Source organism: Diplodia seriata (genome assembly GCF_021436955.1).
Source record: "Diplodia seriata strain FDS-637 chromosome Unknown scaffold_2, whole genome shotgun sequence".
Classification (NCBI taxonomy): domain Eukaryota; kingdom Fungi; phylum Ascomycota; class Dothideomycetes; order Botryosphaeriales; family Botryosphaeriaceae; genus Diplodia; species Diplodia seriata.
The window spans coordinates 1,896,713-1,911,813 of record NW_027117309.1 but is presented as its reverse complement, the minus strand read 5'-3'; the positions used below and the strand labels follow the sequence as shown (position 1 = coordinate 1,911,813).

General features: G+C 59.0%; 6 protein-coding genes across 6 annotated transcripts; 4 read left to right on the top strand and 2 right to left on the bottom strand.

Moving 5' to 3' along the window:
* Window positions 1–1,370: 1,370 nt before the first annotated feature.
* Window positions 1,371–3,055, bottom strand: SOG2_2 (RAM signaling network component; the record flags this gene model as incomplete). Its single annotated transcript, XM_066773445.1, has 2 exons — window positions 1,371–3,016; window positions 3,049–3,055. The coding sequence occupies 2 exons, from the start codon at window positions 3,053–3,055 to the stop codon at window positions 1,371–1,373; spliced, it is 1,653 nt and encodes a 550-aa protein (XP_066636012.1).
* A 362-nt stretch (window positions 3,056–3,417) lies between these two features.
* Window positions 3,418–4,412, bottom strand: SOG2_1 (RAM signaling network component; the record flags this gene model as incomplete). Its single annotated transcript, XM_066773444.1, has 2 exons — window positions 3,418–3,825; window positions 4,092–4,412. The coding sequence occupies 2 exons, from the start codon at window positions 4,410–4,412 to the stop codon at window positions 3,418–3,420; spliced, it is 729 nt and encodes a 242-aa protein (XP_066636011.1).
* Window positions 4,413–5,199: 787 nt separating this feature from the next.
* Window positions 5,200–5,947, top strand: SLS55_001956 (uncharacterized protein; the record flags this gene model as incomplete). The annotated part of the gene is made up of 2 exons (XM_066773443.1): window positions 5,200–5,806; window positions 5,880–5,947. The coding sequence occupies 2 exons, from the start codon at window positions 5,200–5,202 to the stop codon at window positions 5,945–5,947; spliced, it is 675 nt and encodes a 224-aa protein (XP_066636010.1).
* A 745-nt stretch (window positions 5,948–6,692) lies between these two features.
* Window positions 6,693–7,031, top strand: SLS55_001955 (uncharacterized protein; the record flags this gene model as incomplete). Its single annotated transcript, XM_066773442.1, has 2 exons — window positions 6,693–6,791; window positions 6,876–7,031. 2 exons carry the CDS (start codon window positions 6,693–6,695, stop codon window positions 7,029–7,031), a joined length of 255 nt encoding a protein of 84 aa, XP_066636009.1.
* A 1,440-nt stretch (window positions 7,032–8,471) lies between these two features.
* SLS55_001954 (uncharacterized protein) lies at window positions 8,472–9,749 on the top strand (the record flags this gene model as incomplete). The annotated part of the gene is made up of 2 exons (XM_066773441.1): window positions 8,472–8,477; window positions 8,805–9,749. The coding sequence occupies 2 exons, from the start codon at window positions 8,472–8,474 to the stop codon at window positions 9,747–9,749; spliced, it is 951 nt and encodes a 316-aa protein (XP_066636008.1).
* A 2,586-nt stretch (window positions 9,750–12,335) lies between these two features.
* Window positions 12,336–13,381, top strand: SLS55_001953 (uncharacterized protein; the record flags this gene model as incomplete). Its single annotated transcript, XM_066773440.1, has 2 exons — window positions 12,336–12,339; window positions 12,450–13,381. The coding sequence occupies 2 exons, from the start codon at window positions 12,336–12,338 to the stop codon at window positions 13,379–13,381; spliced, it is 936 nt and encodes a 311-aa protein (XP_066636007.1).
* Window positions 13,382–15,101: the final 1,720 nt, after the last annotated feature.

The window sequence follows — 15,101 nt, the reverse complement described above, 5'->3', positions numbered from 1 at the left end:
AGGTGAAACGAAGAATCTCTCAACTCCGGCAGTGCCCTAAGTCTAAGAAAGCCACCAGAATAATAAAAGTGTTTGGACTGCTGAAAATATCTAGACGTTAATGTAAGTTTCAAATGCGCATACTTGCGTGCGGATCTTATACTCTACTGCCGATATAGATATAATAGATGACGATGCGGTATCTCTGTAAGGCAGATACGGGCGGGCAATTTCTTTCGTCACCCGCTATATCCTACTATACATGCATGTCTTCAAGTTAGTACCGCCTTGACGTACCGTCATAGCGAGAGTGCAATATCTATCTCTCTCACCGGACCTTGGAAAGCTTACTCATTTTGCCACCCATTAGCGCCGTGTAGTATAACACATCTTACATAGCCTTCCATATTCTTGGAAATTGATGGTGAAGTAGAATGATCGATCAGTGAAGGCTGCTGGTGGTGCTATATACCACCTGGTAGCAAACTACGCCAAACCTAATCGATCTATGAAGCAAACAACCCGCCCCTGCCGATCAGAAATATATCACACCATTTGAATATGTGACTTGAGCTACCCATGCAAGTGGAATGCATCAATCGTGAGCCACTATCACTTCGGACAACCTCACGCAGCGCGCGCAACATCACCTACAACAGAGAGCGGCGGAAGTCATTCACGGTAAACACCTAACACGAAACTACACAAATGATGCAAAGACGAGATGGCTAGGATACACTTTATCTCGATTCCGATATGCTAATGCTCTATCACGGCTTAAAAAGAAGCAAGAAAAAAAGAAAGAAAGAAAGCAACAGAAAAACCAAACCATCGAGGAATAAAAAATTCTCTCTTAGCTGTTACAGAGAGTGAGAGACAATAATGTAGCAAACCCCTTTCCGAAAGATCAAAGCAAGAAAGAGTACAAGAACAAACAATACATCGAAAAAAAAACCCCCAGAGAAAACAAGGATAGTGTTTACGCCGCCCACTGCTGACGATGATTTCCCCCTCCCGGACGAAAACTCCTTTCGCTGATGCAAAGATTGAAAGAAAACCCGCAGAAAAAAATTGTCATGTTGGAATCGCAGCAAAAGCTCAAGTGCTCATAAACACACACACAGACACAGACACACTAACGCCCCATTGCAATCATCATCATCTCCTACCAAGCAAACAACGGCGACGTGTGCTTATTTCGAGGAAGCAAATCATTTTCTTGTGTGTGGAAACTCACTCGTTCGTAGAAGAAAAATCGGAGAGCAGGGAAATGCCGTGCCCACCTCTCGTGTTCGGTGCTGTCTTGAATCAAGGTAAGTGCGCATGTTCAAGCAAACAGAGGAGGTGGATATTTTGCGCAGTAGCCATTCAGCGGCTCCTCGGGACTTGGGTCAGATGCGTCGCTGGGTTTGCTGAAGGAGGCGGTCAGCTCTCTCGAAGACGTTGCCAGCAAAACGACCCGTCATAGGGGGATCCACAGGCGTAGATGTCGGTGCATGGCCAGGTGTACTCGGCACCGTGGCCTGTGCCGCAGCCCCAAGCGCGGCGCTCAGAGGGGTGGCGGGCACAGGCGTGACCAGACCCATGGAAGACGAGGGAGTGGCCGAGTGGTTATAGTTGGCATGGAGAGGTATAGCTGTGTTGATCGGGCCGGGCATGGAAGATGTGCTGAGGCCGTTGAAGCCGTGACCCAAGTGACGGGTGTCGGATGAACGCATCGACAGGGCCGATTGGGGTGGGAACACTGCCGAAGAGTCGTTGCGCACGGCAAGGTGGCTCCATGGTGAGGCGGTGATGGCACCGCCCGCCTCCTTGACAGCCTTCTGAACAGGCTTCATGACTTGCTTGACGTCTTCGGGCAATTGGCCCATCTGTCCGAGTTGCTTGACCGCCACAGCCAGATCGCTCCACGCTTTGACCCATGCTGTGCACAGCTCCCAGAATCGCTGCGAGTTGCGGAACTCTGCATCCCTCAGTTTGATCGTCTTGAGGACCTCGTTCAGCGACGTTGCCGCTTGATGGGCTTCTGTGGATCGCTCCAAGACCCGCATCCATCTGGGGTATGCCATGTGGCCGCGCTCACCGTCATCCCGCGCTGAGATGCATGCTTGCTCGAATCTTTCGTGGCACACCGGCAGGTTCTGCAGGGTGAATGCACAGGCATGCCTGAGCTTCTGCCAGATGCGTTCGAAGATCTGCTCTTCGTCTGCTTCGTCCACGCTTCTCATGGTACTGGTGCGCGAAATGGCGACAGAGCCCAGGGTGACAAAGGACTCGCCCGAGCGGGGGGTGGCAGCCGACGCGATGCTAGTCAGCGTGTTGGTGCGGCCGTTCGGATGCATTGGCGGTGTAAGACCGTAAACCCCATTCGCGTTGCCGTTCGTGTCAAATCCCATCCCTTGTGCTGCCTGCAGCCGCTGGTCTGGGTGCGGCATTGTCTGAGTTGGCGTAGTAGACGACCTTGCATAGCGGGCATCGGCCTTGGTGGGTTCTGCGAACTCGACGCCGAGTACCTCGCACGCATTGCGAGCCTCCACCGCACCCATGTACTGCGCATTGATCTGCGCTCGCCAAGCGCTCCGAACACCGGGGTCGTTGACTGCTCTGCCCACTTCGTCTTCCGAGTCATGCATCTGAATTTCCAATTCGATTAGAAGATCCATGCAGGCTTCGCTCTCGTCCAGCAATTTGCTGAATAGATAATCCGCCTCGTCCTCCTGATCTTCTGTCAAGGCGTTGTAGCGGTTGACCAGCTCGGACAAAGCATAGGCGCTTGCTCGTGTTTTCTGAAACTGGGTCATCAGGGCATGCTGACTTGGCAGATTGACACGTCGCAACAATCTTTCGGTGGGAGCGAGGAAGTCAAGGGCAGATTCGGCGGACAGACGGCAGGCCTGCACGGCATCGTCGTACTCGTTGGACCATGGCTTGTGCTCCACAAGGTCTGACAATGGACGGATGGAACTGAGTCGGGACCTCGACGGATCGCCGTTTGCTGAAGAGCTAGGGAAGCCACTTCCGGGGAAGTCAGAAAGAGCTGAGCCGTGGCTGAAACCGCGAGAGTGGGACGGGCCATTGGGCCGCCCTTCATTCACCGGCGCAAGATCGGTTGTTGCCTTTCGTGTCACCATTCCCATCCGTTTTGAGCGCATGGTTCCTGCCCCAGCACCCTCACTGTGGCTGCGGTTGCGCTCGTTGCCGTTGGATGTGAGAGGGCCAACGGGAGGACGCCGCATACTCGCATTTTGTTGTGACTGGACGCGATAATGAGAGCGAGCCGGGATGGGAGGCGCCGGGGTACCGTTGGGCGAGTCGGACCTGGGCTTGTCTCCGAACGAGTCCAAGCTGCTGATGCTGGGTTTGACTGGAAATCGTCCGCCGCCGCCGCCTCCTCCTCCTACTTTCGACCGGGGTGGACGAGGTGTCTCCACATTGCTCTCACTGAACACGGTGTAAGCTGGTGTACGACGGCCTAGGGGCGGACAGGAGTGGCGCATACCTCGAGTCTCCCTCGGACTCGACTTTGAGACGTTCTCGTGTGGCGACTTGGCGAAGGTATCTCTTGACCTGAGTCGTGATAAGGGCGTCCCGCTCGTTATCGCCCGACGGGGCCGGCGTCTTATCTTTGATGGTGCATATTTCTGGCGGAGGAAACGCAATGGGATTGCCGTCAAGCTTCAGCATGTGCAGACTGCTGATATCGCCAAGGCATACGGGGAGCCGCTCGATCCTGTTCCGTTGGATGGCGAGAACCTTCAGCGACGTGAGGTTCGAGATTTCCTCGGGGATCTCCCTAATCTTGTTCTTGCTGACATCGAGGATCTCCAACGTCGGCAATTGTAGAATCTAGACCCAGACTCAGCAGCTGACCCTAAACATGGCTTCAAGTCGACGTACCGCCGGCGGAAACTCGCGGAGAGCATTGTAGCGGACATTCAGGTATCGTAGGCGGGCGCATTCTGACATGCGGAGGGGCAAGGTGCTGAACGAATTATGCGAAAGCGCGAGCCTGCGACACAGCGTTAGCTTCACGAGCGCTGCAGCGCGGGCGTGCCACAGCGGAGGCGCTCCAGGGCGCGTAGAGAGCCGCCCGAGACGACGGTATGCGCCACGGGTCCGGTCTGAGGTTTAATCAGAGCGGTGCAAGCTCCCGTCGCGGCGCACCAGTCGTCGGCTTCTCCCGAGGCTGGCTCCTGGCGCAGCAGCTTTGCGGCGACGCACCTCTCGATGTCGGCCTTGATGATGTCGATGACGTCCTCGGGCAGGCGGCGGATGCCATGGTGGCCCAGGTCAATTGTGATGCCGGGCTGGGCGAGGTCCTTGACGACGTCGGGCTCGGTGCGGCGGGTGGTGTCCTCGCGGACCTGCTCGATGGTCTTGCGGACGAGCGCGACCACCTCGTCGTCCGAGAGAGGAGGGCGGTCTTCGCTCATGGTGGTGGCATGTTCGGAGCCGGCGGGCGTAGTCAAGGCATTCTCCGAGGGGCATGATGGGGAAGCATGGCGGACGCGGGTGAGGTGTGCTGCAGGTACCGGGCTAGGCGCGAGGCCGGTCGGCGATCCGTTACGGGCGGCAAGGGGCCGAGGGGAGGCACAAAGCAGAACGCTCCACGACACTCTCTCCGCCGACGTCCAACCCCGTTTCCCTGCACGCCGCCCGGAAGATTCGCCCACAGCTAGCGGCGCCGCTCCGCCCGTTTCCGCGGCGCGGTCCGCCCTCGTATTTGCTCGTGCTCGCGCGGCTTCGTGCTTCGATTATCAAGCGCGTCCGATACGCGCGCCATGGCGAATCACCCGCTATCAGCGTGGTTCCTGGCGCGTCTGACGGGTTGGCGTTGCCGAGCCGCTGCCCCGGTGCCTGATTGCATATGGCAGAGGTGAGTGGTGGAGCCCGGACAGCAAGAAGCACATGTATCAGCGCGAAACTCCATCGTCCACAATCGACAGCCACGTCACACACGTGATTCCACAGGCCTGCTCCCGTCGCCATCCTGTCCCGCTGCTATCGTTCCGCTATGCTCCGTCCTCTATCACCAAGCCTCCGCCCGTTCCACCCTGCATCGGGGTGACGCCCGCACACCCGCTACCGGTTTTGTGCCCGCCAGCAATCAAGCGCAGCTTCTATCGTGCAGCCCGGCCCGTTTGCTCTGCGTTAGCGGACTGCTCTTATCTAGCAGCATCTCACGCCCTTCTTCGCCGTCGCTCCTGTCAGTGCCTCACCATGAGTCGCCTGTACAGTTACATCTTCGGCAACCGCCACCAGCAGGAGATGGAGTCAAGGCTCCAGGTCTTGGAAAAGAAGCTAAAGGAGGCCGAGATGATGGGCAGAGACCGGGACGCCAAGCTCACTGCCCTCCTGGACCGGACCGAGACTCTTGAGTCCGAACTCAGAAGGCACAGGACCGCTTCTCTCCAGCAGACAACAGCTTTGGAGGAACAGCTTGTCCATGCCCGCCAGACGCGCTCCAGTTCGATCCTCCAGCCACTACAGCCAATCACAGACGCCGCGGAAGCCAAGCTAGCAATTGCCTCTGCCGACGTGTTTCTCGTCGACTATCAAACAGCGCAGCCGCTTGCTGCCGTCAAATTCGTCGATTGCGTTCCTCCTGCTACGCTCAAGCACCCCTCGGATGCTTCGGCGATGGACCTTGACGAGCCCTTCTTGAAGAACAAGTTGAAAGACGTCCTCGAAGCCTGTGGCTGGTCAGCTCCGCCCGATGCCTGGCTGTATCGGTGCGACACAATGAGCCGCATTCAATATCCGGAAGAACTCGGCATAAGCGCGCAAGAAATGTATGAGAGCAATGGACGGGGCCAGATGGCTTATTGTTTGTGCGACGGCCCTTTGCAGCTTGGTATGATATTCTTCCTCTGCAGCTTTCGCGGCTAACTCTCGCCCAGGTCCTACCGCCGGTTTCCGTGCTCTCCTCGGCACTCTGGAAGTCGGCGACCCAGAGAAAGCTGGATGATGGTGTTGCGAGAGGTAGACGTGAAAGGGAAGGCGAGTCGCGCACAGAAATTGAATGAGTCGAAGAGAGTAGGATGCGACTGGTAGAATGTAAACGGACAGGCACATACAGAGACTGTAGGCAGTGCTTCGGCGTTTCAACCCCGCGATACCCCTCCGGTTATTAGAAGAGGATCCCTAGGCGCTACTTAACAATAGACGGCTTTCTTTCTTGCGATACCAGGCCATGAGGAACGTGCTGCTAGCCGAAAGGAGAGGTGGAGGAGGCCCATCGGAACGGAAATGAGCTCGATGGATCAGCGGTTGCATGCACAGGATGGTGAATGACGCAGCGCAGCTGAAGCAGCGGCATTGATAGAGAAATTGGGGTGGAGTAGCCAACGTTCTCGGCTTGCTTCTTTCCCCACCTGTCTCGGAGCTGCGCCCCGACTCCACATGCTGATTTATTACCGTTGCAACGCACGTCAGCAATTTTACAACGGTGGAGCGCTGGACGGCGCAATCTCGCCTGCTTGTTCATTGTGTAGGATTGTCTGTAGAGCGAAGCCAATCCGACACTCGTGAGAAGAGGACAAAGAAGAGGCGGCCGAGAATTAACCTTGATTCTTCACGAAGATGTCGTTGACTCGGCCCACGAATAACGAAGAGAAGACGACCCGGTGGTTCGGGTCGAGGCGTTGCTCCACTCGACAACATCCCCCACCTACCAACACCAACACCTCGCTTGACCACAGCGACCACACACCATGGAAACCAGCCCCCCTCAGCTCGAGCTCGCCGAATACGATGACGCGGGAAACACCACCGCAACCTACGTCGAGACCGGCCCGCGCATTGACGTTATCGTAAGTAAGGCTGCGAGCAATCCGCGCCCTCACCGCAAGAGCATCGCGATCGGGCTGCACGCCGAGCTAACTGCTCTTCGACAGCTACCCGACCAGCGGAAATCTCTTTTGCTCCGGCTTCTCGACGTTTTCCTGCCCGCCGGCTACCCGACCAGCGTGACCGAGGACTACCTGCCGTGCGTGATTTTCCTTCTAAACAACACCTGTTCCGATTGCGCGACCAATTTCCCTATCGAGTAACCATTTCACTATCGGCACGCTGACGCTCGTCTCCGCCCCACCAGGTACCAAATCTATGTACGCAGCCTATCTCCCTTCCCTGCGTCATTCACCTAGGCTGTGTCGTATAATTCGGTCCGCAAATTGCTGAATAGACGTCATCCCCAACGCACAGGACTCCCTTCAAGCCTTCTCTAGCTCCATTGCCGGCCTACTCTCTTCTCGGGCCGTTCTCGAAGGTACGTAGATCGCCAGCGCAGCCAACCATTTCCCTTCCCCACATATGCAACGTCGGGGCGATCATGGATCGCGATCCTTCAGGTAGCCAGACTGCAGCGATCCGCGCACGTGTTGAGTAGCCTCACTCTTCTCCCATCCAAAACCCCCTCATCATCGCCTCATCTTGGCGTGACCACCCCCGCCGCACCCCACACCGTGCCCCTTCCGTTGCGTTCCGCGAGCCCACGTGCCTGATCCTAGTAACTAACACTGTGCGGACGCAGGCGTCGGCGTCGGTGATGCCAGCGCCTCGCCAACTGCTGCTCTGCTGCTGTCGGTGCTCCAGGACTCGACCGGCCGCATCGCCACCATCCTCTTCGCGGCAAGGCTCGGAACCAGTCTGGAGCCCGAATGTAAGGCGTGGAGACTGGCGGCCGACTTTTTCAACGACGCCGCCATGATCCTGGATTGCGTGTCGCCGGCCTTGCCACGTCTGCCGCGCGTGCTGGTTCTCAGCTTCAGCAGCATCCTCCGCGCTCTTTGCGGCGTTGCTGCGGGGTCCAGCAAGGCGAGCTTGAGTGCTCATTTCGCTCGGATGCAGAACCTTGGAGAATTGAACGCGGTGAGCTACCTTCACGTTTACTCGGTCACAGCCCGAAGTCCCATACACGCACTCGCACGGAGCCACATTGGGTTGCAGGAGATTTGAGCCCCCTTCTGTAGGCAGTTGATGCTTGGGCGTAGATGTCCGTTTTAATGCTGTGCATCTACATCCGGATATCTCCTTCAACTGCCTATGTAAAAGGGCTCATAAAACTTGCATCTATGTCCGGGCATTTGCTGCAACTGCCCACGTAGGAGGACCCACAAAACCCACATCTACGTCCGGACATTTGATTCAGCTGGCCACGTAGGAAGGCTCACCAAACCCACACCTACGTCTAGGCATCTGCTTCAACTGTCCACGGGAGCGGGGGCTCAATTTCTCTACAAACCCACTGTGCACTCGCACGGAGCATCATCCGCCAGACACTGTAACCGGGATCGGCAGTTCTGTTCTCATTTCAAAGCACTGAAACGCATCCGGGGAAAGCTAGTCTGGCACTGCCGCCTGGTTCCGTTTTACGTCTCCCACCGCTATGCTGATCCGCTCCTTTCCGAACACTGACCGGTTTCACTGACGGATATTTGCTGTTTTTATAGAAAGATTCATCGCAGGAGACAATCATATCTCTCATGGGAATGCTGGTAAGTGCTGCCCGGTGAACAGAGTCGAGCCAACATCCACTGCGCCGCCCCCTCCTTCAGCCGCGAGTAATAAGATCGCCGGCTACTGTGTTGGTGCCGGTTGACGACTCATGTGTCCCTACCGCTCCCTACCCGGAAGACGGTCGACCGGCATGACATCTCGCTTGCTGTTGCACATTCAGAGATCGCGTGCGATTCCTATTGCCCGGCGCTCCACAATCCCTGCAAGTCAGCTGAGAAGGCGGGCGTGGAAACACGGGAGGGGGGGGGGCCTTCGAGAAGCAAAAAGCGCAAGTGCTGACTCTTAGTGCGATACTCTCTCATAAGGCTGGCAGCGTTGTCGTGTCATGGATCTCGTCCCCGCTCGCGACGTGGATGGCGATGCTGCTGCTGCTGACCACGCACCTGGCGACCAACTACGCCGCCGTCCGGGCGGTCAGCATGCGCTCGCTGAACCGGCAGCGGGCCAACATCGTCATGGCGCACCTGCTCGCGTACGACAAGGTGCTCTCGCCGCAGCGGGTCTCGCAACGCGAGCGGATCTTCGAGCTTCGGGACGGCGCGCTGCGCTGGGCGGACGATCAGGTCATCGGACGTTGCAGGATTGGGGTTCGTCTGGCGGACGTCGTGGCAAGGCTTCCAGGCGCAGCGGCAGCAGCAGCGGATGCCGGGGCCCCAGGGGCAGCGCGGAAAACCGGGGCGGTTGTGCGCGACGATGCCTCGGCCAAGACCATGTCGCTGGCGGCGCTGCTCAAGGTTTTCGAGCACGAGTCGTACCTGCTCTGGTTCGACGCCGCCCGGTCCGAGGCGCTCATCGTGCTCAAGCAAAACTGCGAGCCGGCCGCCCAGCTCCAGGCCTGGACGCAGGCGCTGCTGCTCGCATCCCGTCATGGAGCGGGAGCGGGAGCCGGGGGTCGCCGGGAAGCGACGACTCCTCCTCGTCCTCAGACGTCGGGGCCACAGTCAGCGGCGTCCGAGCAGCGGCAGGGCCTGGGACAAGCTGCAGAACAGCAGCCCGGGCCCGGGCCCCGTGCGGCGGCCGACGACAGCCGCAGCTGCGTCAATGCTGAGGGTGTTGAGTCGTCGGAGCTGCGGCTGACGTTGGAGCAAACACGCCGCATGTTTGGCGGCGGCGGCGGCGGCGGCGGTGGCAGCGGCACAGCCAAAACACGGCTGGAGGCGGCGGGCTGGGACCTGAGCATTGCAGCGCTGGAGACCCACTCGGGCACACGCGCGGGCGTGCGGGCATCCCGGTGGTCAGAAAAGAGGTGAATGTGACTTGCGCCGTGGCAGGGGCGCTCGGCTCGCTACAGGAGCCTCATCAAGCCGCAGAGAGGCTGCGGCTGGCACGGCTGGCTTGCTGGGGGTGGAGGCAGGATCAGTCCGCGGATAGGTCCATAGGCGTGTAATTAAACAGTTTGCTGTGGGCGACATGTCTGGACCCGGGCCGGTGGGGAAAGATGGTCGCGGACGAGCGCTGGGGGGCGGCGCCGCCGGTCAGAGCAGAACATTGTTGCGCGCGGCGGCGGGCACGCCAAACAAGCCGCGAGGCAAGGAGCTGCGACGATGATGATGCGGCGTGGAGTTTTCTTTCAACACGACGTCGCGGCTAAAACAGGACGGGCTCACGGCTCGGGACTCACCGCATCCATCGGCGGAGCAACACGGGGGACGGACGGGGGCTGCCTGCTCATCAGGCACCGCGAGGCACCGCCGCGTCTGGGGCCGCTTCCGGCTTTGCTGCTTGTGCTGCGGGTGCCAAAAATTGCGCAAGGCCGGTGCTTTGAAGGGCAGACGTCACGGTGGAGGCTCTCGGCTCGCTTCTCGGGTGGATGACCGTCCGTGGTGGGCATAGCAACGGCCATAATATTAGCAAAGGCGTGCCAGGCAGGCGGCGCATCAGCGGCCAGGCGTTCGGCGGGCGGGCGGCCGTCATACGATAGTGTCATGATCTGCCCTGGCGTGCAGCTGGGCTGCAGCAACGCCCGAAGCGGAAGGCTTCCACCAGCCTTCTAGAAGGTCGGCGGAAAACGGGTCGCAGGCAGAGGGCGGCGGGCGGCGGTGGTGCAAGGTGCAAGGTGCAGCGTCACACGTTTCGCGCTCTGGGCCACCGGGCGGGCTTGGCCAGTGCCCAGCGCCCTCCACCGGCCGGCGTCTTGGGCACGCAGGCAGGCCGCGGACCCTGGCTCGCTGCTGGGCGCGGTGCTGCAGTTCGTGGTTACGAGCCGCATGGAACAACAAGGGGACGAGTGGAGCCGCGCCCCTTCTCCTTTCACGGTCAGTTCAGGCCCGTTGGCGCCGGTGCAGCGTTGAGAACCCGGCCTTCTGGCTCGTGGCAAAGGCGGACAAAGGACGCGGTGGCAGGCGGGTGCCGTGGCCCGCGCGCGCGAAACCTAGGAGTCAGCGCCGGGCAGCCGCCCTATCAGCTACACGATGGCATCATCTGCACAAAGAGCAGTCTGAGGCGGCGCACCGTGCTGGCCGTGCGCGGCTGCTTGCGGTCGCGGTCGCGGTTGCACGCCGCGGCGCTGCTGCGCTGCTGCTCTGCTGCGCGCGCTGGCCACTGCCACGCCGGGGGCTGCGATGATCGGCGGCTGGCTGTGAGATGCAAGCATGGAGCTGCCGCCTGCACCCATGAGTGCAGAGAGCCACGAGCGCCCGGCAGACGCGCGTGCTGCTCTGGCCCTGGTGGCGATGCCGTATTGCAGCAGCGCTAGCCCGCCGCGCAGCTGCCGTCCCACAGCCTCCTCCTGCCTGCTTCGGGCGCGCTTCGACGCGGCCTTCTCTGGCTTCTCTTTGTGCTCATCAGCGGGGGCGTGCTGCATGCGCGCAGGGATTGCCATTGGCCGGCGCCCTCCTAGCGCCTTTTCGAGAAGGGCGCCTCGGACGCTGATGCCACTCCGCTTCACTATCCAGATCATACCTCTCCGCGCACCGTGTGCATCGTCCAAGAGATTTGCTGCCCGGTCCCTTCCAGCGCCGCCTGTCTCTCCACGCCTGTCTCGCGCGCTGCTACTAAACCTCCGCCCCGGCACCGCTCGCCGCGTCCCTTGTCCTCCGCTTCCCAAGCAAGTGCACCAGACCGCCCGCGTGCCAGACGCATTGCTCCTTGCCGCATCACCGCTGCCCTCTCCACTCCTCCCGCCTCTGTCAGCGGCCCACCCCCCTGCCACTCCCTCTCCAGCGAACCCCCAATCCGCTGCCGCTCGTTTCAGGCCGACTCTTGCGACAGCGCTACCCGCTCCGTCGACACGCCTGAGGCGACGCTACCACCAGCCCTCTAGCCGACCGCGCTGCGCTACCAGCGCCATTAGTCACCTCGCTCAATTCCACCGTTCGCCTTCTCCGCCTGCTACTACTCATCTCCTCCGTGTCGCATACCTCTTGTGTCCCCGTTCCAGAAGCCCCCGCGCGACACAGCGAGCACAGCACCAAAGCAGCTACCCGCCCCGGCCTGACCACCACCGCCCGTGTACGACGCTGCAAGCCCGCCAACGACGTCCGCAGCCTACATGTTTCCGGCGCGCAGTCGACCATCGCAATAACAGCAGCATTCCCACCGCCAGCACGCCCCGCCGTCCCTCAAGCTGGCGTCCCGACTCCGCTCCGTGCGGTCCGCCCAACTCTGCGTCGTCTGCCCCGGCACCGGCCCTGCCATCGACTCCCCGGGTGCTGAGTGCAGCCCGGATCCGAATTGCAAAGAGCCGTGGTGGAATGTGATGCACCGCAAAACGGTCCCGCCTACTCTCCGTCTCAAGACCCCTTCTTTTACCGCCCCCTCGACCCGCTCGTCGACCCGATCCTCGTCGCCCTCCGAAGACGAAAAGGAAGCAAAAGGAGGATTCAAAATGTCAGCTCATGAGTATGTATCAACCACAACAACCGCCTCACGGCCCCTTTCCGTCGCAATACCAAGGGGATATGCTCAAGGTCCCTACTGTCCCAGGCGCCCGAACCTCTCCGAAATCCTAGCAAACACGGCTTCTCCGCCATGGACCCTGAGCGCCTTCATGGCCTATCTCTCGCAGAACCACTGTTTGGAGACGCTTGAGTTCACCATGGATGCCTCCCGCTACAGGAAGCATTACAACAAGATGGTGGGCCAGAAGCCCGATTCGCCCGTCTCGCCAGACAGCGAAGAGTGCAATTACGTCAAGATGCTCTGGCAGCGCTTGTTGGATGCCTACATCGCTCCGAACGGCCCCAGGGAAGTCAACCTGCCGTCGGACGTGCGGGACAGCCTCCTGGCTCTCTCCAACCCTTATTCTCCCCCTCACCCGTCGACATTAGACACGGCCGTCGCTAAAATCTACGAGCTGATGGAGGAGTCGGTTCTGGTTCCATTTCTGAACAGCCTGTCCCCGCACAGCGCTGCTGGGTACAACACGAGCGAAGAAAACCTGTCACACTCGCACACGCGGTCCTACGACGAGCGTACCCTCCGCCGTGAGGTCACGCAGGCCAATGCCGAGATCCCCCACAAGCACCGCGCGTCAGCTCCTTCATCCCTGACGACCAGCTTCACCACGGTGACGCGTAACTTTGGCGCCGCGGCGCACGCCCGTTTCGCCAGCTCCTCGCACCACCGTCACCCGCACTCGGTGGCCTCGTCCCTCGCTCAATCGCCATCGGATCGCGATGGCCTCACAGACGACTCGGGTAGCGCTAGCAGCCCTAGCGCCCTCGGCGATCCTATGACTCCACCTACGACGCCACCCATGAGCGACTACGGTTATCCGCCAAGCGCTAACGGTACTCCGAGTCCGAGGAACAGCCGACACGAGCGTGAGGGCAGTGGCTGGAAGAGGATGAGCAGCAAGCTGGGCTGGAAAAAGAGGAGCAGCGGACAGATCCGGGAAGAGCACGCGCAGCACCAGCAGCAGATGGAGGGAGGCATGTTCTGAGGAGACAGGCCGAAGGGGTGATGAGCCCCGTTCGCATCCCTCACGGTCTTCGTCCCAGACCCCTTCTTTTCCCTCGGACGATGGAGTCGGTCGGACCCTCATCGGCTTCGTCAATCTCGCCGGGAACCAGGGTCCTGTGCCCCACGGGCTCAAAGTCTATTTGGGCCCAGCACAACCCCGCAGCGCACGTCCGGATAAGACCGGATACGCCGGGCGACTCACTCGCCATTACTTACCATTACGACACGACTCGGGCATCTCAACCTCTCGTCACCTTACACCATTCTTGACCTATACGCTGCTCCCGCCGTAGGCATTGGGACGGGCCTTGATGGCCTCCCACGCCCGCACCACCCTTAACGACCTTCAAATTGCGAAACACGACCAGCATCACTTAGCATTTGCACCGGCGTTAGACAGCGGTGTCCTGGCCACGACAGCAGCTGGAGTATTCATGGACCAAATGGGGTCTCGGTTCATCAACATCATCGCCATCGCATCACGATCATCACTTATCGTCGTCATCATTGTCATCACAGCGCATTTCCTCTCTCCGAGTCTATCATGACACAGAATCGTCGTTTCTTTTGCTTGTTCATTTCTGCACCACGACACGACCTTGTGGGGAGGGACAGTAACATGGCCTCCCCATTCATTGCACTGGCGTTGGAACTCAAAACAAGTCATGGCTTGACATGACCGACACGGGTTGTTTTCGGCACTCGGATTGATTGGGGTGTCACAGTTTTTTTCTCACGACTTATGGATACTCTTGCTTGTTATTTCATCCTACGGCCGAGGGCGTATTGGGAGGAACGGCACGAGCTTGGACTCGGCCGGCCACGGTTTTGCTTTCTTGTTACCCAAGTCAGCCGAGGAGAGGTGTAGGAAGCGAGGAGATGAAGCAGAAGGTGTGAAAACCTGGCCTTTTTTCCTTTCTCGTAATCCTATTGCCGTTACCTGTACGAAACGAAAGTACTCTTTTTCCTTATGTCCTATTCATGCATAGATAGAGCTTCCTTGGTTCTCTTCTCCTACTTTGTTCTCATATCAAGAGCGAGCATGGCTGCATGGTTCGGGGTAACACCAGCTTTCGTGGTACACACACTTGTTCGCTTCATTGGTATTTCCGGAGGGAGGCTCTGATTATTAGACAAATCTGAAATAAGATTGGGTCCGCTCGAACCAGTCAATCTCACCTGCTTACCACCTGCCTTTTCCCGACCCATCAGCTACGTGAAGGATAATTTCGACGCAGTGGCCAATCACAGCCCTTGGCAATGTCACCACCCTACGTGGCCACACACCATTGTGTTAACGCCGCGTTTTGCCAAGGCGCGCTTCCCGCATGGCCTAGCTCCTCAGTTCCCCATTCTTTTGCCTTTGGATCTGACCGTTCGGAAGCACCGAAGGGAGGGAGGGGACGTGGTGGGATGAGAATAGACCACGTCGCCTTCCTCCTTTCCCTTTTCTGAAATTTCGGAGATACGCGAAGAGGAAGAGAGAGAATAGAGAGAGGAAACAGGAGATTGGTCAGCCACGGAGATGTGTGTGTGTGCGTGCCGAGATGGTGCTAGCGAACTAAGCATAAATGATGACGGAGTTGGACCCGTGGTGGGAAGGTTTGCTTATGCTTTTTTCTTTCTTGATTAGTAGTAGTACTGCTACTAATACTAATAATGCTATTGCTACTACTACTACAACTACTACTATTGCTGCA